This window comes from Fukomys damarensis, unplaced genomic scaffold, assembly GCF_012274545.1.
Source record: "Fukomys damarensis isolate Sample0158 unplaced genomic scaffold, DMR_v1.0_HiC HiC_scaffold_16, whole genome shotgun sequence".
In the NCBI taxonomy this organism is placed as follows: Eukaryota; Metazoa; Chordata; class Mammalia; order Rodentia; family Bathyergidae; genus Fukomys; species Fukomys damarensis.
Window position 1 is genome coordinate 130,761,164 of NW_022900928.1, and position 22,573 is coordinate 130,783,736.

The 22,573-nt window shown below is 41.8% G+C and overlaps 1 protein-coding gene across 1 annotated transcript in view; it reads left to right on the forward strand.

Annotated features, from left to right (window-relative positions):
- The first annotated feature begins 8,731 nt into the window (after nucleotides 1-8,731).
- LOC104863589 (UDP-glucuronosyltransferase 1-1) overlaps nucleotides 8,732-22,573 on the forward strand; it is a 49,395-nt gene continuing 35,553 nt past the window's right edge. The window contains exons 1-2 of the mRNA XM_010626095.3: nucleotides 8,732-8,846; nucleotides 16,385-17,246. Of these exons, the coding sequence (XP_010624397.1) occupies nucleotides 16,386-17,246 (861 nt within the window). The 5' untranslated portion in view covers nucleotides 8,732-8,846; nucleotide 16,385. The remainder of the gene's footprint in view (nucleotides 8,847-16,384; nucleotides 17,247-22,573) is intronic.

Genomic DNA, 22,573 nt, shown 5'->3' on the forward strand with positions numbered 1-22,573 from the left:
TAATCCATTCTGCCAGTCTATTTCTCTTGATTGGTGAATTGAGGCCATTGATATTGATGGTTATAACTAATATGTACTAACTTATTATTGTCATGTTTTTTTTCCCCTTCTCCTTTTAGTTTCTTGCCTTGCCTATTTGATTTGCTCTGTTGGGCCACATGGTGTTGTTACCTTCACTGTCTTTTTCTAGGATATTCTTTAGAATTCCTTGTAGTGCTGGCTTGGTATTCATGAAGTTTCTCAGGCGTTCTTTGTCGTGGAAGTGTCTTATTTCCCCATCCATTTTGAAAGAGAGTTTTGCAGGATACATCAGTCTAGGTTGGAGGTTATTTTCTTTTAGTACTTGAAATGTCTCATTCCAGGCTTTCCTTGCCCTAAGGGTTTGTGTTGAAAAATCTGCTGTGATTCTGATGGGCTTTCCTTTGCATGTGATTTGTTTCTTTTATCTTACTGCTTGAAGTATTTTGTTCTTCTGTTGGATTTCTGTGAACTTGATTATTATATGTGTAGGTGTAGATTTTTTTTTGTTGTGGTTAGTTGGAGTCCTATATACTTCACTTACTGTATGTCAAATTCTTCCCCTCTGCTTGGGAAGTTTTCTGTCATTAATTCTGTGAACAGCTTTTTAAAGTCATTTGTATTTTCTGCTACTTCATGGGTTCCTATCAGTCTTATGTTATTCTTCCCTGCATCATCTAAGAATTGTTGGATCGATTTCTCATGATCTCCTACTATTTTTAAGAGACCTCTCTTTTCATGGTCACTGGCTGCAATCTTATCTTCTATATCTGAAACTCTATCTTTGCATTCTTTGATTCTGTTGTGAGCACTTTCAATGGAATTTTTAATCTCCTGGATATCTATTTGAATCTGTTTTATGGATTCTATTTCTTTCCTATATTGGGCATTAATTGTTTCCATTTCTTTCTTGTGCTGGGCATTCATGATTTCTATCGTGGTCCTGAGCTCATCTATTTTTTTTTTTTCAGTTTCTGTTTTAGAGTCTCGAATCATGACTTTCATTTTGCTCACCATCTCTATGGTTATCTGGGAAATTATTTCTGTTTTACATTTTTCTAAAGCGCGATTGATCTGTTTTGTTACTTCCTGTGCTTTGAGTTCAGGGTGTCCTGGTGTTTCACTATCAGCCTTTTCATCCTCATTTGCCCTACTGTTTGCCATTGGTGAACTGGAAGTCTGTCTTTGCGTCTTGCTTAAGTGTTTTCTCATTTTTATTTTTGTTGCTGGGTTGTACTTGGTTTAATTTTATTACTTAAATCTTCCTGATATAGTTGCACTTTAGCTTTTGGGTCTCTAATGACTCATAGACATTCTCATTTTCATAATATCAGAGAAAACAACTCATTAAATCAATCACAAAAACAGAAAGGGAGATGAGGGATAACATGGTGGAGCAAGAGCCTGAGTTGGAGAATGAGGACAGAAAAAAGAAAGAATTTGCAGAGTGGAATGAGGAAAAGAAAGAAAAAAATGAATTTGAAGGGCTTCTTTCAGACTATATCTCTGCTGTCATAGTATACAACCTGCACTGCCATGTGCAGAACCAAGTCCCCTGATCTCAGCTAGCTGACGGCAGAACCCCACGATGCAGACTGACCTCAGGCTGCAAGGCCCAGATTGAGTTTCCTGAGCTCTTGAAGGGTTGAACTCCTTGCAGTTCTACTATAGGTTTTCCCTACCCTTCTTTAAAGATGTTCAAAGTTGAGAGCTCAGAAAAAATACCCTTTATGACCACCTCTGCCTCTGCAGAGTGGGTCCAAAGACTGGTACAATCAGGAGGTCTGAGAGTGCCTGTGGAGTGGGGGGGGAGGTGGGGGAAGGTAGGGGAATTTACGGGTGTTCAGGGGCACCCATACAGCTACCCTCCCAGTGGTGGAGGGCTGGCAGCAGCGCTGGCAGGGGAGGGCGTGGCCAGGCAGGCCCTCCTGATGCTGGAGAGATGGTGGCAGCGGCACTGGCAGGGAGTGTGTGGCCAAGCAGCCCCCACCATGCTGGAGCAACAGCAGCACCAACAGGGAGGGAGCAGCCAAGCAAGCCCCTCTGATGATGGAGTGATGGTGGCAGCATCCTGTGAACAACTTTTTAGTCAATTGCATTTTCTCCTGCTGCTTCTTGGATTCCTATCAGTCTTACATTATTCTTCTTTGCATCATCTAAGAGTAGTTGGATCAATTTCTCATGATCCCTTGTTTTTAAGAGACCTCTCTTTTCATGGTCACTAACTGCCATTTTATCTTCTATATCTGAGATTCGATCTTCAGACTCTTTTATTCTGTTGTGAACACTCAATGGAGTTTTTAATCTACTGGATATCTGCTCAAATCTGCCCTATGGATTCCATTTCTTTCTTATATCGAGCATTTATTATTTCCAATTATTTCTTATGCCGGGCATTCATGGCTTCTATCATGGTCCTGAGCTCATCTATTTTCCTCTCAGTTTCTGTTCTAGAGTCTCGAATTATAACTTTCATTTTGCTCGTCATCTCTGTGATTATCTGTGAAATTACTTCTGTTTTAAATTTCTCTAGAGCCTGATAGATCAGTTTTGTTACTTCCTGTGCTTTGACTTCAGGGTGTCCAGATGATTCACTGTCAGACTTTTCATCCTCATTTGCCTCACTGTTTGCCATCAGTGAACTGGAAGTCTGTCCCTGAATCTTGCTTAAGCATTTTCTCATTTTTACTCTTGTTGTTGGGTTGACCTTAGTTTAACGTTTAGGTTATTACTGAAATCTTCCTGATATAGTTGGGCTTCAGCTCATGGGTCTCTAATGACTCATAGACATTCTCATTTTCATCATACCGAAGAAAACAGCTCATTGAATCAATCATAATCCTTTATCCTAATTGATACAATCTGCACCACAATATGATCAAGCACAACTTGCAAATTAACCACTTGTGGTAGTCATCACTCTATCACCTTCAAACCATGTGAATTAAATTAAAATCAAGAAACAATCCAAAATATGTTTACAGTGAATAAACTTTTCCATAAGCTTATTTACCATTTAGGATTGGGGCTTAAGACAGTTAGGATGAGAGGAGTAGATAAGTAAAAGAATTAGAGATGATTTCACATGAAGCCAGAAGACGTAGAATGACCACACAATCATTAGGAAACTGTTAAATTCAAAAGGGATAAACAGAATAGAAGTATAATAACCCTTGAGTGAGGTAGAATGACATAAGAAAAGAACATAAAGAAAAGAGAAAAAAATAATAAAAGAAGAAATCTGAGTTAGGACAGGAGCAGAAACAAAAAGGGAGGTGATGGATAATATGGTGGAGCAAGAGACTGAGTTGGAGAAACAGGACAGAAAAAAAAAAGAATTTTGCAGAGAGGAATGAAAAAAAGAAAAAAATGAATTTGAAGGGCCTCTTTCAGACTATCACTGCTGTCATAGTATACAACATACACTGCCATGTGCAGAACCATGTGCCCTGATCTCAGCTAGCTGGTCGCAGAACCCAATGATGCAGTCTGACCTCAGGTTGCAAGGCCCTGATTGAGTTCCCCGACCTCCTGAAGGGTTGAACTCCACTCAGTTCTACTACAGGTTTCCCCCGCCCCTTCTTTAAAGATGTTCAAAGTTGGGAGCAACGGAAAATACCCTTTATGACCACCTCTGCCTCTACACAGTAGGTCTAAGGACTAGCACAATCAGGAGGTCTGAAAGCGTGTGTGTGGGGGTTCAGGGATGCCAGCAGGGCTACCTTCCTGGCATTGAAGATGGTGATGGCGCCAGCAGGGGGAGGTCACAGAGCAGGTCCTCCTGGAGCTGGAGATGGCGGCAGCAGCGCCTGCAGGGGAGGGTGTGGCTGGGCAGGCCTTCCTGGCACTGGAGATGGCAGCAGTGGTGCCGGCAGGGGAGGGTGCGCTGGGCAGTCCCTCCTGGTGCTGAAGATCTAATTTATCTTTATAGTTAATTTCATAAGCCTTTTTGGTACTAGGAATATTAACACAGCTTTTGTATGTGTGCCATAAACACTTTTTCCTTATCTATTCTTTATCTTTTGACAAGTAGAATTTTTACTTTTGGGGAGTAAAATTGATGAGAGATCTTCTCAAGCCTAAAGCACGTAAATACTTTCTCCATGCTACGTTTTAACTTTTCCAGTGCTTATAGCTTTATTTCTTTTTCAATGAGACTTTAACTTCATACAGTGTAAGGATCTAATTTTATTTGCTCTTCAAAGGATAGTCCATCATCCTGATGCCATTTAATATGAATTCTAATTTTCACCCACTGAATTTAAATGCGTTTTTATCATATTTTAATTTTTTGTGTCATTTTCATCTGCTCTGAATTCTCAGTATTGTTCCACCGATTTGTCTATTTGTACTTAAGAATAGTATTTTGCTTAAGTACTATTGTAATAAGCTTTAATATCTCATAGAGCAGCTGTCATGCTTATATTTGTTTTTCTAAATTTCTTGGTGATGCTCACATAAATTTAAAATTGTTCATAAAATTTAAAATTGTTTTAGCTCTAAAAAATAAAAATAAATTATTAGGGCCCCATTAAAGTATTTTTTTCTTATTTGGGAAGGATTAGCATGATTTGGCCTTTACATCTTCCTATTCAGAAATAATACTCCGTTCTATAATGTATTCAGACATTATTTAATATCATCAATAAAATTTTATACCTTAGTTTATGTAATCATTTTATCTTTCTTATCAGAGTTTAGGCGATCTATTTATTTATTTATTTTTGGTACTGGTGATCAAACTCTGGCCCTTGCACTTGCCAGGCAGGCACCTGAACCATTGAACTAAATCCCCAGCCCAAGGTGTTTTATTGTTTTTGAAATTATTGTGCACAGGTTAATTTTCTATCTGTACTTTGAACTAGTTATCGATAAAGTGAAATTTTAGGTTTCCCCCATTTATTTTGCATCTGGCTATATTCCTAACTTCTGATTCATCTATAACATTTATTAGATATACAGTATCACTTGGAAATAATTTCCTCCCCCAGTATTTATATACCTAATTTTCCTTTACTGGAAAATATACCTTCGAATCCTTGTGGAATCACAGTGTTGGTCTGGGTAGATTAAATTGGCATTTGATCACTTGCAATTGAACATGTCTTGATAAATGCATATGTAATGAGTAATTTCTGGTGAGACATTTCATGCCTAATCTCTACAGTATTTCATTAGGATTAGACTTACATGTTTGTTTGTTTGTTTGTTTGTTTTTTTCCTGTTGTCCTGGTTTTTTCCATAGCAGCTCTTGTTCATTTTTCTTGTTGGTCATGTACTGGCATGTGTCGGGTGAAGGAGTGATTTTCCAAACTTGATGGGCAAGTGAAATACTACTCTTTTTTTTTTTTTTTTTAAGCCTGGGAGACTGTTTTTAGCCATGTGAAAACTAGGCCTGAATTTCTGCTCTTGGGAAGACCAGGCAAGGAGATGCAAGATGCAGGACTGTGGGAAGTGGAGCCTGTCCAGAAGAGCTTTTCTCCCCTTTGTCCTCTGTCAAGTCAGCACCAAGTGCACCGGGGCCACACCTGTGACCTTGCCCTCTTCCCAGGGGTGGGAACCTGCACTTTGCTGCACCCACAACGATTTCAGAGTGGCTGATAGCAACACCCAGAGGGTGTGGAGATGTAGAAGTTATACATGATTTCATAGTACCCATCATGTTGAGATAAGTACAGATATGAAATGTACTGAACCATATGGTGTTTTATATTTGTATGTCTATAAATATTTATGCTTTTATGTATCTATTAAAGGATATATGTAGGAAAGATCTTACAAATGTGGAAAGTTAAATATTTATAAATATGAGTATGAAGCAAGCAAAATTAGCAAACTAGAATTGAGATCATAAAGAGCACCCTTTGACAAAGAACTTGGATATAGCCCAGGTACAAAAGCAGATTTTCATCAAAATAGCCATGGATGGAGTAGATTTTCCCAACCTTATTTCGGAGGGACAGGGCTCCCTCAGAAGTCCGTTTAACTTTTGTATTTCTGAAGAGCAGACTCAACAGAATCTGAATTTCTTGTTCCTGATGAGAAAGAAACATTGCTTGATAATAGAGTTTGTGTTTGTGGGTGTGTATTTATGTGCATGTACTTGCATGTGTCTTTGTCTTAGACCTTACATAATGGATTTTCCGGAACGTCTCCCATAGCAAAATCTTGTTTATCCGCACTAGTTATATCCATGAGTATAATTAAATACTTTAATAGCGGTGGTAGATCATCATTCCAAACATTTAATTAGATCTAAAATGGGGAAAAAAACACTCCCAGTCCTTTTCAGTTTGTGGTACATTTCAGTAGGTTTGATGGCTGGGTCCAGCAGGGAGGGATTCATGTTCAGCCTGGGAAGTTCTGGGCAGGCATAGCTGTGGAGTGGTGGGGCTGGGATGCAATTCCCCAGCAACAGAAGACCTCAGGTTTCCCTGCCCTGATATTGGCATCCATGTGCCTCATCTCCACACATGGCTGCCTTCCTGTGTAGACAGCAGGTTTTTTGGGAACTGTCCCCCTTCTGGCCTTTCCTAAATATCTCATGCAGTAAAATTTGCCTAGGTTGGGTTTGAATTGCATCCCATGGTCTTAATCCTTCAGAAGACGTGAATTGCTTTTGGTGGCTTTGGTGGTATTTCACAGTGACATGCACATGGCCCTTTTTTCATTATTTAATATTTCATTATTAATATTGCCAGCCTTGATGTGCCCGGTGGAGTGCTGGGGAGGTAGCCCTAATCCAGTAGACATAGCTTTGCCTGCTAGAAGCTGGCTGTACAATGGAGAGGCAGACTTCCTTCAGTGACAAATTTGGAAACTAACTCTGCAAGGAGAGGAGAGATGCCATGGGAACTGATCACAGGGTGCCTCACAGCACAAGGAGGACCTGGAAGAGCAATGTGCTAAGCAGAGACAATGGCAGGTGCAGCACAAAGCTGAGCATCACAGGTGAGTGGAAGTTCTGGTTTATTAGTTCCTTAGTGGCCTGTGCCTTTCTTTCCTGTTTCTGGGCTCTTGGCGACCACTGACCACCTTGCTGTTTAAGTCCCCAGGAAGTCATAGATTCACCCCATGCAGCAGATATCACTGGAGATGACTGCATTGCCTGGTCATTCACATGTGATTCATGTGCCTTTCTTGGACCTGTCCCAAGGCCTGAGACCAGAGCATTCTGCTTCTGCCCTGTTCCCAGCCTGTCACAGTGTTGCTTGTTGCTCTTGTATCCCAAATCTCATATGCTGTCTGTGAAACCCAGCGAATTCAGCTCTAGTAGATTGTCAGGCAGGGTTATAACTGTTTATTAAAATTTTAGTTAATTTGATTTTGCCATTCTGTTATTCTAGATTCAGCACATTTATTTTTTCAAGTCTCAAATGTTTTGTAGGTCCTTTGAAATCCTACTTAAGAGTTGTGGGTTTAAGGACCTGGAAAAGGAAGGACCTAAGAATTGAACTCCTCTGTAGGGAACCTTTCCAGCTACCCCTCTGCTTCTTGCATGGATTTGCCCCCATGCATTCCTTTGATCTCCTCTCTACCCAAAATGCCAGGCATCTTCCACAGAAATTTGTTTCAGTCCATGATCTACCTCCTTTACTCCTGTGGTATATGGCCCAAGCCTGAATTATGGTTTGCGGTGATCCTTGAGAAAGGGTTGGCCTTTGTCAGAACACTCTGATGAACTGTGATGCTGGAGGACACCTTGAGGCCCATAGCACCATCCATAACAGCACTGGGCCTTCAGAACAATTCCCTTTAGGGACCATTCTTGTGAGAACAGCTGTACCAGATTCCTCGTTCTAGTATCCAGTGTGGAAATACACACACACACACACACACACACACTATTCTTAGCACTAGTGTAGTTAACCCTCCTAAGGAAAAAGAAATGCTTCCTAACACCTAATGGTATCTTAATTTGCAAGGCACCATACCAGTGATTATGCAAAGTGATGTCAGTTCCTTTCCTTCATCTCCTGCCTCAATCCTGTGTACCTTTGTGCTTGCTGGGAATAAGAACAGGATGCACAGATAGGACAGATGATTTTTAAAGAAGAACTTTGCCAGGAAGGGCCTGGCAGCAGAACAGCGTGTGTGTGTGTGTGGCGGGGGTCGGTATGAAGAACCTGAGGCTCCCCTGGCTTCTCCTACCTCTACTGCTTGCTTAAGCATTCTCTGCCCTGATATCTAATTGTTTTTGGAAGACTTCCTGCCCTCAAAGGGTGGGCCTGGACATCATTTCCTTTGCAACCTTCTGGTGTCACTATGCTGTCCTGATAGAGCCAAAGCAGGATGCTGGCATCTTCCTGCCTCTAATCATTCTGAGTAGGAAACCCTGCAGTCCATCACACTAGAGGATCCTGAGAAGCAGCCTCCAGCTTGGACTGACCTGACTCTGCATGCCTTGAGCCATGAATTTGCATCTCACTTGTGCTTCTGGGGCTAGCTCTGCAGTTTGGATGGCCCTTTCCAGCCTGTTTGTCAGGATTTTTTTCCTTTCTCCTGCCCCAGCCTTCAGCTAGTACCAAGGCATGGGTCAGGGCGTGACTTGTGCATGACTGGCTCTGCCAAGTTTGTTCCAGTAATTCTAGGAACCACCTCCCACAGGAACAGCCAAGTTTCCACATCCCCCATCCTCTGGGCCCTCCCACTGCATTGTGCTGAAAGTAGAACAAACATGACCCTCCCTCCTTGTGTCCGTTGAGAAACTGAAAGCTTAGGAAATCAGTTCCTACCTAGCTGTGGGTGGCTGGACTGGAAGCAGACCTAGGCTTTTTGACTTCACTTGCTGCCTAGATTCTCCTTGCTCAAGCCCTGACTTCCTAAAGGCAAGTAATAGATTGTGTCCTGACATACAATAAGGAATGTATACTTCGGGTTTTGTCTCCCCTTTTTCCTGGCTGGAGTTCTGCAAACTCTTGTAATTTCCCAAATGATGTAGAGATAAAGGAAAACTGAGCTGCTATTTATAAGAAGCTACTTTAACCCCCTCTAGAAATGTTTGGAATCCTGTAAGGACAAAGGCTGGCTGCCAGGGGAACCAACCGGGGGATTAGAGGGAGGGGAGGGGAAGGGGCTGACAGTTGAGTTGCTCATTGATGGCTGATGATTTAATCAATACCCCCTACCTATTCCATAACCCCCTGCAAAGGACAGGCTGGAGAGAGCTTTGGGTTTCTGACAGTGTGAAGACGGGGTGCTCCAGGAGTGTGTGTGAGTCTGGGCCCCTTCACACATACCTTCCCCTTTGTCCTTCCTTAATTGGCTGTTCATCTATAGTCTTTACTGTAATGTCCTTTGTAGTGAATGAGTAGACAAGAAAGCTCTGTTGTTCTTGGTTCTCTGAGCCCTTTTAGTAAAGGACTGAACACAAAAAGTGGTGTGGAAAAAACCTCCGGTTTGTAGCCAGGTCATACAGTGTAAGACTTAAAGTCTCACTTACACTCCAAGGAGCATGAACAGCCAAAAAGGCCTTCATGATGCTGAGTCTTATAGCTCAGCAAGGCTCCGGGAGCTTGACGGAGGAACGAGTCACCCAGGAAGGAACACACCAGGCTAGATGGTAAACAGACCTTTATTAGTCTGGCCAGATGGCACTCTTGGAACCAAGTAGCTTGCTCAGAGAGGTGCCAGCTCAGGGGCTGAGGTCTTTTTTATAGGGGAGTAAAAAGGTGGGGGTTAACATTCTAAGCTTGCAGGCAGCGGACAAAGGTTACTGGTCTGCTGATTTGAGCTGGTGGTCAGCAGTCACATACTTGGCAGTCACACATCGATGATTAACAGATACCTATAGGATGTTTCAAAGGCCACCAAGACATTAGGGATGAGCAAACAGTTCAATAATTAACTTGGAGTCTCTACATACAGTATAGATTTGATCTCATAGTCTAGAACCACTAACTTACATGTTAATCATGATCTGGACTTCAAAAAGTACAAGATTGCCTCACATTCCTAAGCCAGGGTTTGAACAAAGGTTGGGGCTATGGCTGCAATGGGAGGGGGTTAAAGCACTGTCTCCTAGGCCCTTTGTCATTTAGCATGGGCTTGTAATTCAGGTTTTACACAGAAGCTGTTTTTGGTAGGGGCAGTCTGCTAGGACTCAGTCCTTATGCTGTGAGGTCTGTGCTAGCTTGGTTGGTGTCAGAACTGAACTGAGTTGTATACATCCGGCTGGCCCTGGAGAGTTGTTCATTGTGGAAGAAAACCCCCATGCATCTGGTCACACCAGTGTTTTATGTTAAGTGAGAGTGTGTGAGGAAAATTTTTTTTTTCCCTAGTACACACAGTAGAGGGTCTATGACCAGCCTCTCAAGGTGAACACAGTTTTTTACATGTTCTTATTTTATCCTCATTACTTGAATGAAAAATGAAAAAGTATGAAAATAAAATAGACAAACCAAAAATGAATTTATCCATTCAATAGTTACTGAGCATCTGCTGTATGCCTGGATACTAGGAATATAGCAGAGGACCAAGCAAACACCCTGCCCTTAAGAAACCTCCATTGGTTGGGGAAACACACAATAAGTAAAAAAAAAAATTAAGTTGTGAAGAAAGAGGAGGGAAGGGGCTCCAGAGTGATGGGCTGAGGTGTTGGAGGGGAGGTCAGACACAGATCAAACCTGGAGTGAAGGGAGTAGCCAGGCCATGTAGACCTGTGGGCTTTAGTAGATATCCTGGTCATCATCATCTAGAGCAGAGCTGGCAAATCATAGCCCACAGCCACAATGGTTGCTGGGTGTTCTTTACGATAGTTACTCTCTCATTGTGGTGGCAGAGCTGTGTCACTACCAAAGAGATCCAGGGCCTGTAAAACCAAACTATGTACTCTTGGGACCTTTGCAGAAAATGTCTGCTAATGTTTTCCTAATCTAGAATTGAAGGTCTCAAAATGGGTTCTAGGAATCCTGGGAACCTGTGGATCTCTTTCTGCATGTGTATGAGGCTGAACTATTACCAGTAGTATAATACAGCAGTACCAAGACATTATTTGCTCCTTCCTTGCTCATCTTCTCCCAAAGGTACTGTAGAGTTTTCCAGAAGTACAAGTTGAGTTTATATGTATTGCGACAGATCACATAAAGATCAAAATAAATGACAGATAATAGGAAGTAGTGAGATAGATCTTTCTCAAAGGGGAAAAGGATCAAGGAATGGAGGAAAGGGAGAGAGAAGGGAAAGTGAATAAAAAAAGGAATTAAGATGTGTTATGTACACATGCCAACTCCATATATATTATAATATAATATGTACTCAAATGTGGACTAATAAAAAAACTTTAAAAGAGAGAAATAGAAGAGTCCACTGCCATCTATGAGGCCAGACATCACAAGAACTTGTAAATATGTAAAATAATGTTACTCTTTGCACTAGTTTCTATTTGGGGAAAATAGTTATTTTTCACATGTAAAAGTGATTTGTGTTGACTTATAATGGGTATATTATTGCTTAACATATTATTGAGGAAGTCTTTTTATAAATGTTTCAGCATTGATTTCTGAAATAGTTGACTTGGGTAGTAGGTATAACCCACTTAAACAAAAGCCTTTTTGGGTTCCTGTACTATTGCAGGAGTGTATTAAATAAGGTATAGGAGGACATTTGGGATTTTGAATCCTACAGGAGGAATAGACAGAGGCATGCAGCTGAAGTTCCACACCACCTCCCTGGAAGGCAGGAAAGGAACTGATAACATGCAGCTCCCAGCTTGAGCTAATTTTAGCTGACACAGTAGGGGCACTTCCTCTGTGATCTATTTTTTATAAGTAAAGTGAAATTGGAGACTTCTGGGAAGATGAGAGTCATGAACAGCAAAGAAACAGCATTTCTGAGATTTGGTGTTCAGATGCTGGAATGTAGCAATAGGAGGAAGAGAAGAAGGAGGGAAGTGGGTCCCCAGGACTCATCAAGGATCTAAAGTGAGAATTGAAGCCCACAGGGAGAATGAAGAGAGAGACTTCAATGTAGAAGAGAAGGTGGCAAGTGGCATCGAACAAATTGGGTTCCAGCTTCACAGCCAGAAACCAATCTGAACTTCAGCAAAACTAAATGTGCAGGCCTGCTGGGGTTATCCATTAGCCCACCATAAATCTATGGCTGGCTTGTTGAGATTAATCAACATGGATCTGGGCTCTGTCTGCCCACTCTATCTGCCAGTTACACAGAGACACATCCTGATGTGGACATAATTTTTCTCCTTTTCTTCTTTTTTTTTCTATCAATTTTTGCTTTTGTTTTATTCTTGATTGTTATTGTTTTTGTATGTGTGAGCATTGTTTCTAGTTTTCCTGTTGTTCTGTTCTGTTCTTTTTTCTTCCTTCTCTTTTTCCCTCCTGTCTTTCTTACGTTTCCCAAAGCTCACATAATCTTCCTTTGTCCTCAAACCTTGTTTCTAATCTCTTTCTCTTCTATTTTTCTATATTTTCCCCTAATTCCTTAAAATTTTTCTCCTCTGAGGGTAAAATCTCCATACTGAGAGAATTTTTTTTTTGAGACAGAGTCTCACTATGTAGTTGAGACTGACCTAGAACTCACTATGTAGCCCAGGCTGGTCTCAACCTCACAGTGATCCTCCTGCTTCAGCCTCCTGAGTGCTGGGATTACAGGTGTGTACCACCATGCCTGACTTTAGAGAATATTAACTGTATACAATTTTGTGGTTTGTTTTAGATTTTGTTACATAACCACAAATATAGTTCATATGATCATATGATTAAAGGTGGCAAATTCATACACCAAATAACAGGGCACCTAACTAATAAACATTGTCATGAAAAATCAAATAAGCACTAATACAATTGCAGTGGGTAACCTTAATACTTCATTATCACAAATAGGTAGGTCAACTAGACAAAAAATCAACAAAGAAATATCAGAACTGAAACAAACTTTTGAATAAATAGACTTAGTAGATGTCTATGTGATGTTCCATCCTACAATATCAGGCTACACATTCTTCTCAGTTGCACACAGACATTCTTCAAAATAGATCACATAGTCACTCATAGAACATGCTTAAGTAAATGTAGAGGAATTGAAATTATCCCAATGGATATTAACAGACCATAATGCAATGAAACTGGAAGTCAATGGCAAAAGAAACCACAAAAACTTCATAAACAACAGAAATTGAATTACAGTCTCCTGAACAACAAATGGGTTACAGATAAAAATTAAAGAAAAATTAGATAGTTTCTACAGACAATGATAATGCCAATGAAACAGTAGAATGTATGGGACACAAAGCAGTTCTGCAAGAGAAATTTATAGTGGTGAATTCTCATATCAGAAAAACAGAGTGAGAACAAATAAGCAACCTGATGTGGAAGCTCAAGCTTCTAGAAAAAGAAGAGAAAGTGAAGCCTAAAGCTCATATGAAGTAGGACATTATAAAGATCAGAGCAGAAGATAATGCAACAGAGACTAAGAAAATGATGCAAAAAAATGATTTGAAGAGTTGGTTCTTTGAAAGATTAAATTGACAAATTCTTATTCAACCTTATCAAAAAAGGAAAGAAAAGTCTCAAATCCATGCAGTTAAGAATGAAAAGAGTGAAATCACAAGAGATCCTGCAGAAATCCAGAAAATCATCAATACCTACTCCAAAAGCCTGTACTCTAATAAGATGGAAAACACAGAAGAAATGGGGACAGATTCCCAGAGACATATGAGCTACCAAAGCTGAATCAAGAAGATTCTAAATAAACCAGTATCAGTCAATGAAATTGAAGAAGTAATTAAAAACCTACCAACAAAGAAGTACAGACCCTGATAGATTCACTGCTGAATTCTACAAGACATTTGGAGAAGGCCTAATGCTGCTACTTCTCAGATTCTTTAATGAAACTAAAAGGGAAGCAGTACTCCCAAAATCATTCCTGGAAGCAAGCATTATTCTGATTATAAAACCAGAAAAGGATCCAACCAAGAAAGAAAACTACAGGCCAGTCTCCCTAATGAACATAAATGCAGAAATCCTCTATAAGATACTGGCAAATAGAATGCAGCAAATCATCGAGAAGATTGTACATCATGAACAAGTAGGATTTATCCCAGGGATGCAGGGATGCATATGCAAATCAATAAATGTAATACACCACATTAACCAAACCAAGGACAAAAAACACACGATCATCTCAATAGAGGCAGAACAAACATTTGACAAAGTCCATCATTCATTCATAACAAAAACCCTACAGAAAATTGGCATAGATGGATGGCCTTTATCTCAATCTGATAAAAGCCATCTGTGACAGACCAACAACCTACTCATACTAAATGGACAAAAACTGAAAGCTTTTGCTCTCAAATCAGGAACAAGAACTGAACTCAGGGCCTTTAAGCTGTGCTATACTCCCAGCACTTTTTGCACCTTTTATTTTGAGACAGGCTTTTACTAAATCTCTAAATTGCCCAAGGAGGGATCAAAGTTGTGATTCTCCTGACTCAGTCTCTCAGAGAGCTGGGATTACAGGTATGCATCACCATGCCTTGTTTGCATTCATTTTGTTTTATGGAACAAGATGCTACCCAATTCTAGAATCACATGTGAAAGCCAACTGAGAGCTTCAAAGTAAATTTGCTGTAATTTTTTTGCCCTTTGACAAGTGTAAAGAGATCCTTGGACCATAAAGTTTGAGAACAGCTGATCTAGAAAAAGCCCATTTTATTTTTCCTTTGGAAGCTGCAGTAGTTACAAGAAATGTGCTTCCTGTGATCAGGGGCTCAGTTTCTCAGGCGTGAAAGGTCAGCCCAGCATGCTGGGGTTTGGGGGAGATGGTAAATGGATGCTAAGGGTTGAACTGTGTCTCTTGCTCCCACAAAAATGTCACCTTACTTGGGCATGGTGTCTTCACAAGTGTAGCTAGTTAAAACGAGGTGGGGCTGGAGATTTAGCTCAGTGGTGCCTGCCTCGCAAGTACAAGGACCTGAGTTTGATCCCTGGTACCAAAAAAACCCAAAGAACAAGAACAACAAAACCAAAAACAAACAAACCCCAAAACAAAAAACAAGGTGCATAGTCTGGATCCTAACCCAGTTGGACTGATGTCTTCACAAAAATAGGGAAATTTGGACCCAGAGACACATACACACAGCCAGAACCATCTGAAGACAAGGGCAGAGACTGACTGGGATGGGGCTTCCACAAGTCAAAGTATACCGGAAATTGGCAGTTTCTACCGGCAGCAGATTCTCCTTGGCTTACAAGGATCCACATCCGAGCCTCAGGCCTCAGGCCTCTAGGGCCATGAAACAATACTTTGGATTTTCTGGACCCCACAGTCTGTTCAGTGCTGCCTCAGCCACCTTTTTAATTGCTTCAACATCTAGCTGGCCAAATCTAGATGTCCAAGTATGGTGTCACTTTGCTGCCTTACTACTGCTTATATTTCTTTATTTTCTTCCTGCTTTTAATTTGCTTTTCCTCCTTTTGGACTTCACTTGCCCACAGGGCAGGGTTAGATACTTGGTTGATTGACTTTTTTCAGAAGTTGCTGTTTGGTCCCCAGAATGCCCCTCAGTTCATAACGCATGGAGCTCAGCTGCTTGGTCAGAGTGAGGGAACGGTGCCCTCTGCTCTACTGCTGGTGAGACCCTTAGCTTAGATAATTCTTGCATGAGCCCCGGGGGAGGGAGTGATGCAACCTTCATATAGTAGATGTGGCATTTGGGATGCAGAGGAATGTGAGACTGAAAGCTGTGACCAGAGAGCATCTACCCTTAGGGCTAGATTGAGCTGTGGGTAACTAGGTCCCCAGACAACAGAGGCTTAACCGAGGTCAGCAAGGGAGGGAAAGTCACTGCGAACTACACCAGGGCTCTCTGGCTTCTTGCAGTGAATCTTTTCATCTAACCAGTATGTGGGGGCCAGAATTTTGACATGGTGATGCTATTAGGTTGTTTTGGGCTTTGAATCTGTCATCTGTGAAATCAGTGCTTTCGTTTTATTCTGAGCAGAGTTAGCAGGAAAGCAGTACAGCACTGGTATCTATTATTTCTTGGACATGAGGAGGCATCCAGGTCAGGAGGGAAGGATGCTGGACCCTCCCAGAGCTCTCTCCAAGTTGCCTGCAAAGCGTGGCAATGCCTCTTTGGGGAGGGGAAACAGACTGGCAGAGATGAAGAGAAAAAAAATCTTAGGATCTCAAGGGGTGGCTGATACAGGCTTGGTTGATTTCTTTAGCTGTGTGCTTAAATCTGGTTGAATATTAATGTAGATTCCTTCATATCAAAGGGCAAGATCTAGAGCAAAGGAGAGGTGGGCAAAGTCTGAAAATTTTATTGGTTGGTTTAGGAAAGAACGCCAGGGCCCTGTGTTTTAGGATGCAAAGAATTCATTACTGTTGCTTTAACTCCTTCCAGGATGGCGGGCCCTCTTCCTGCGTTTCCGAGAGTTTCTGCAGGGCTTTTCTTCTTGGCGCTTTGGGGCCTGGTTGTAGGGGACAAGCTGCTGGTAGTGCCCTTGGATGGAAGCCACTGGCTTAGTATGAAGGATATACTTGAGCGTCTCGGTGACAGGGGGCATGAAATCGTGGTGCTGGTGCCAGAAATCAATTTGCTTTTGAAAGAATCTAAGCACTACACAAGAAAAATCTACCCAGTGAACTACAGCCGCGAGGAGCTGGAAGAGCGTTTCCGTTCCTTCGGGAACCATCACTTCATGGACAGACCGTATGTGACCGCTGCTCTCACGGAGTACAGGAACACCATGATCGTGATTGACATGTGGTTCTTCAACTGCCAGAGCCTCTTGAAGGACTCAGACACCCTGAACTTCCTCAGGGAGAGCAAGTTTGATGCTCTGTTCACAGACCCAGGGCTCCCCTGCGGTGTGATTCTGGCTGAGTACCTGCAGCTGCCCTCCGTGTACCTCTTCCGAGGCTTCCCCTGCTCCCTGGAGCATGTGTTCAGCAATAGCCCAAACCCTCCATCCTACATCCCCAGATGCTACACAGAGTTCTCTGACCACATGACTTTTCCCCAGCGGGTGGTCAACTTCCTGGTTAGTTTCTTGGAGAACCTGATATTTCACTGTCTCTATTCGAGGTATGAAGACCTGGCCTTAGATCTCCTCAAGAGAGATGTGCGTTTACCCTCCTTATTTCAGAAGGACCCTGTGTGGCTGTTAAGATATGACTTTGTGTTGGAGTACCCCAGGCCAGTCCTGCCCAACATGGTCTTCATTGGAGGGACTAATTGCAAGAAGATAGGAGCCTTGTCTCAGGTTGGTGGGGTCACATCTCTCGATCGCCCCATGTCTTCCTGGGCAGATGCTCTTCTTATAGGCTGTCTCCTTGGCTCATTCAGCTCCTGAACCTGGCTCTTACCTGAGAGGTTACCTGAAGGCAGAGTCGGGGGATGGGTGCCAGGCTGGGAGGAGCAGGGCCTGCAGACCTGAGGCTGAGGTAACAACAAGACATTTGAACAAAGACCGGGCTTGTGCTTGGCTACATGCTTGGCTGGGTACTCTGGGGAGTGCCAGTGAACCATCGGATGGGGCCTGGTCATATTGCAGTGCAAGAAGAGGTGAAGGCTCAACCCAGCCAACTTCCTCTCTCCCCGCCTCTGCCTCACAGTTTGTCCTGGGCCCTAAACCAGAGGCCAGGTGCAGCCAGTGGGCCACATCTGCCCTGGCGCCAGTTTTTACTTGGCTCAGAGATAAGCATAGCCTTTACAGTTTAATAGGGATGTTAACAACACAGGGAATGTGTAACAGGGACACAGGGGGCCCACAGAAGTTATGTATTTACTCTCTGGCCCACTCAGGGGAGATGTGTTAACCTAAGGCAAGCTAGCCTCCCTTCCTCCTCTCCTCCCTTTCTCCCTCCTTCCCTCCTTCATGCCTTCCTTCCTCCTTTCCTCCCTTCCTCCTCTCTTCCCTTCATTCCCTCCTTTTCCTTTCTCACGCTTTTTCTTTTCTGTGGTACCAGGGATTGAACCCAAGGCCTTCACGCTGAGCTGTATCCCCACCCCACTTCCCTGCATAGGAGACGAAGTGTTGCTAAGTAGCCTAAGCTGGGCTCAGACTTGCAATCCTCCTGCCTCATTTCCAGAGTGCTGGGATTACAAGTGTGTGACACGGAGGCAAGTGTTTCTATGTGCTTTCTTGGGGCAGGACCCAGAGTTGTTTGAATCTAATGATCCAGAAGTTATTTTTAAATTTGTTTTTATTGGATACATAAAAACAAAATTGTACATTTGAATGTAGTGTTTGAAGCAGGTGTCGTTTCTTAAGGTTTAAATCAGTATAAACATATTTATCTCCTCAAACTTTTATCAGGTGGGTGTGGTAAAAATACTTGAGATTTGTTTTCCCTCGATTCTAATATTTAAACCTTTCAAAGACTTTAGGCAATTTCTCTGTTTCATACCAGAATTTCTCTTTTGGATCAATTTTCCATGGAAAGAAAGCCTCAGACAGGTCCCTGGACCCCTTGCTATGCTTCTTTAGCTTGTGCTGAGTTTACCTGTTAATGTATCTGGCAGTAGCTACTGTGAAACTGGGGGGCTTGGAGGAGCATAATCGAACCAGTTCCAGGAAGTTGGGGGCCTGAAATAGAGCTCTGAATGTCAGGAAAAGTTAATTAAGAAGCTGATAATATGTAAAGATCATTTGCTTGTTTAACATTTATTTTTACTCTTTGAAAATTTTTTTCTTATACCCCATGTTTCTTTGGAATAAGGAAAAAAAGTAATTTTGGTATACTGGTACTGACCATCCCATTTTGAAAAAAAAAAAAAAAGAGTTCTTTGTCATCATATTGAAAAATCAGAATCTAATATGTGTGACTCTATCTCTGAGCACCACTAATCCGTGTCTGTGGCTTGTCCTTATCACAACAGCAATCTTCCTCTTAGTCACTAGGGATTAAGCAAAGTGACCAGAATCATGTTTTTTGTTGTTGTTTTGTCAAATAATCAAAATAATTGAACACTATGAAAAAAAAACATGTTTTCAAAGTGATTGCAATGTCTTGGAACACTATAAAAGTGGTGATTGTACACCTCTGTAGAATGTTCTAGAAGCCACAGAATTCTTCACTTTAAAATGGCTGATTTGGGGCCAGGGTGTAGCTCAGTGGTAGAACCTTTCTGCTTGTCCATCCAGGCCCAAAGTTTAATATCTAGCACCACACACACAAAAAAGTTTAATTTTATAAAACATGACTTCACTTTTCAATAAGTGATTTTAAAGAGAAGACATTAAAATATGAAAGCCTTGATTTGTAGTTTACAAGTAATCTCTCATTAAGAAAGCCAAGTTGTTAAAAATGCCAAGTCATTCTAAACAGGCACTTTTTAAAATCCATGACCTAGGTCAATGTATGTGATGACTGTAATGTTTGACTTTTATTTCATAATCTCTTTTTTATGACTGGTTTGTTTAAAGATTACTAGATAAAGAAAGCATTGGCAGCCATGTTCTTGTTAATAAGTTATTGTCAAAAGTGTGCTAGTGTCGCGAGCACCGATTTGCGTTTCGGGATCACGGGTCAGCGCATCAATGATTGCCAATTCGGTTTCGTTTTGATCAATGCTTTTACTCTCATTAACAATACAAATATAAAACCACACAAAGGATACAACTACAATTGCCAGCGCAATCCAGAAATAATGCCAGCCCATAATATCTCTAACACAATCATAAATGCTATCATGCTATAGGTGAGGGCATACGACCTGGTAGATGTAGTCTGGTCTCAGGCTTCGCAGGGTCGAGCTGCGACTTCGATGTTTCGGCAGTCAGGATCAGGTACAGCGTGTCAGCATCTCGGACAGAGCAGGGATGCAGATCCTCTGTTCCAGGTCTGGAAGCTCCTGCGTCTCGGGCAGAGCTTCAGCAGGTCATCTTGACGGAGTCGTCAAGCGACGTCATCTGTCTGTAGTCTTCTCCTTTTATACTTTAAGTCATTTCTAATCTAATACATCCATATGCTCTATCTAAGTTAACTCCTCAACACTCGCATTACCTTACTTCAAACTCTTAATCTTATGTCACAGCAGTCATGTGTCACGGCACACGGTCGGGGGGGGGAATTCCCCACATGTCACAGCAAACTCTTATCTGTCTTAACACTCAGCATCCAGGCTGTCAGCTTCCAAGCTGTCAGCTATCAAGTCTCACTTAATTTCACTCTAGTTTTACTTTGCTTAATTCTGCTTTTTGTGGGTCACAAAATCCTATGTTTTACATGTTCACTACAGCTAGGTGATGGAATGACTCAGGGTTTTAAGAAGCACTGGATATAAGCATCTAAAAATCAGAAATCTGGCTAGGTAATCATTTAGATAATGTTAGAATGAGATTTAGGGATTTTTAAAACAATTATGTATTTTTGAACTGTCTCCTTTTAAGTGGATTTTGAAAGCCAACTTTATTGAAATATAATTCACATGCAGACAGTTCATTCACATGCTTGCTGTACATCATGATTACATTTATCCTGGGGAGTTGATATATGGACATAATGATAGGGAAAACTTTAATAGTGAAAACTTAGGAAATGTCACAAGATAACTTCTGCCCCTCACTCTGCTTGGTTCAGAATTAGCCTTACTGGATACACCTAGTCTCTCACAAAAGTTTTGTAAGTGAAAAGAACCATTGTTAGCTTTGTTAATCAAACAAGCTCCCTTCCCCCTGGCTAGAGTAGGTAACTGAATAAATCTTAAAGGTCACTTCCCTGACAAAGAACTGCATCTGGGTTGAAATTCAACTGCCTTGCGATCATGTTCTGGGTATCAGCAATGTGAGCTGTGAAAATGCGGTGTAACCAATGAGTAAGATCAAAACTGTAAAACCCTATAAAAGAAGGAGCTGTAACCCAATGGGGGAGTCGATCGGGGCACCGCCATTAGATGTCACAGATCCCCATCCATGGAGTAAACTTTTTTGTTTTACTTCCATTCTGCTGCCTCTCTGTGTGTCACTTGCCAATTCCTTCCATAACAATAACGCATCTTCATCCTTTTTACTCCTCTTTTCCCTCCTATGCCTCCCCTTCCCTCTGACTCTAGATCCTCTTCCCGTTTGCAGAGGACCTATCTTCCTATCCCCTGTTATTTATATTGTATTTTTGAAGTTCATACTATGTACGCTTTGGGTTCTCATGTAAGAGAAAGCGTACGATATTTATGTGGTTCATCTCACTTATCATTATGGTCTCACAGTGCATCCATTTTCTACCAGAAACTCAAACATATCCTTCTTTATGTCTGAGTAGTATTCCATGGTGTACACATACCATATTTTTTATGTATTCATCTGTTGATGGACATATAGGCCACTTCCAAGATTTAGCTGTTAGGAGTTGTGCTACTATGTGCATGTATCACTGTAATATGATGTCTTTAATTCTTTCAGGAGGATACCTGAAGAGGAATAGCTGGGTCAAATGGAATTTTTAGTTGTAGTTTTTGAGGAATCTTCACACTGGTTTTCATAGTTGGACTAGTTTACATCCCCACCAACATCCCAGAAGGATTCCTTTTTTCCCCGTAGTCTAGCCAGCATTTTGTTATTATTTGAATTCTTGATGATGGCCATTCTTTCTGCAGTTGGATGGAATCTCAGAATTGTTTTAATCTGCATTTCTCCAATGGCCAAAGATGTTGAACATTTTTTAAAATGTATTTATTGGCCATTTATATTCCTTCTGAGAAGTATTTATTCATTTTAATTATATTTTTACTAGGTCTTTTATTTTGGAGATGTCTAATTTTCTGAAGTTCTTTACATATTGTAGATATTAGTTCTCTGTTCAAGGAGTACCTGGAAAAAAAAGTTTTCTGATTCTGCAGGTTGTTTTTTCACTCTGTTGGTTGTTACTTTTGCTGTGTAGCTATTTAATCAGATCCGATCTCATTTGCTGATTCTTAATATTATTTCTCATGAACTCGATGTTTTCTGCTCAGGACATCTTTGCCTATGCCTGTGTCTTCAAGAGTTTTGCCTATTTTATCTTCCAGCAGATTGTCTGTTTTTAATTTCTAGGTCGTCGAACTATTTTAATTTTAGTTTAGGACACGGTGAGAGATGGAGGTGTCGACTCGGTCTTCTGCACGTGGATAGTCAGTTTCCCCAGCACCCTTTGAGAAGAGGCTGTCTTTTGTCCAGCCTGTGTTTTGAGACCTTTGTCCAAGACCAGATGGCTGGATGTGGAGCCTCAGGTCCTCAGGGTGTGGGGAGCCCAGAGTGTAGGCGCCTGCTGGGGTTGGTGGGCGATGTCCTTTGGGCATGACCCTCGCGGTTTACGGGAGAAAGGGGCGAATCCTCTTCTCCAGGTCGGACTGGTCCCTTCTCTCCCAGGGTCTTTTCTCAGATACACAGCCCCAGAGCCAGTTTTTTCTCTGCTCAGATCTGGGTCCTTAGAACCACGGCCTGTTTCCCGCCTCCCCGAGGCCAGCTAGAGTTTTCTTGTACGGCGCTGGCCGGGCTCCGGTCTCTCTGATGACCTGATTTGTGAAATATCTCCCTCACTGTGTACAGCTCAGATGGGCTGGGACGCTGATGTCCTGGAGCCCTCCCTGGGGGTGGGTCTCTCCAAAGAT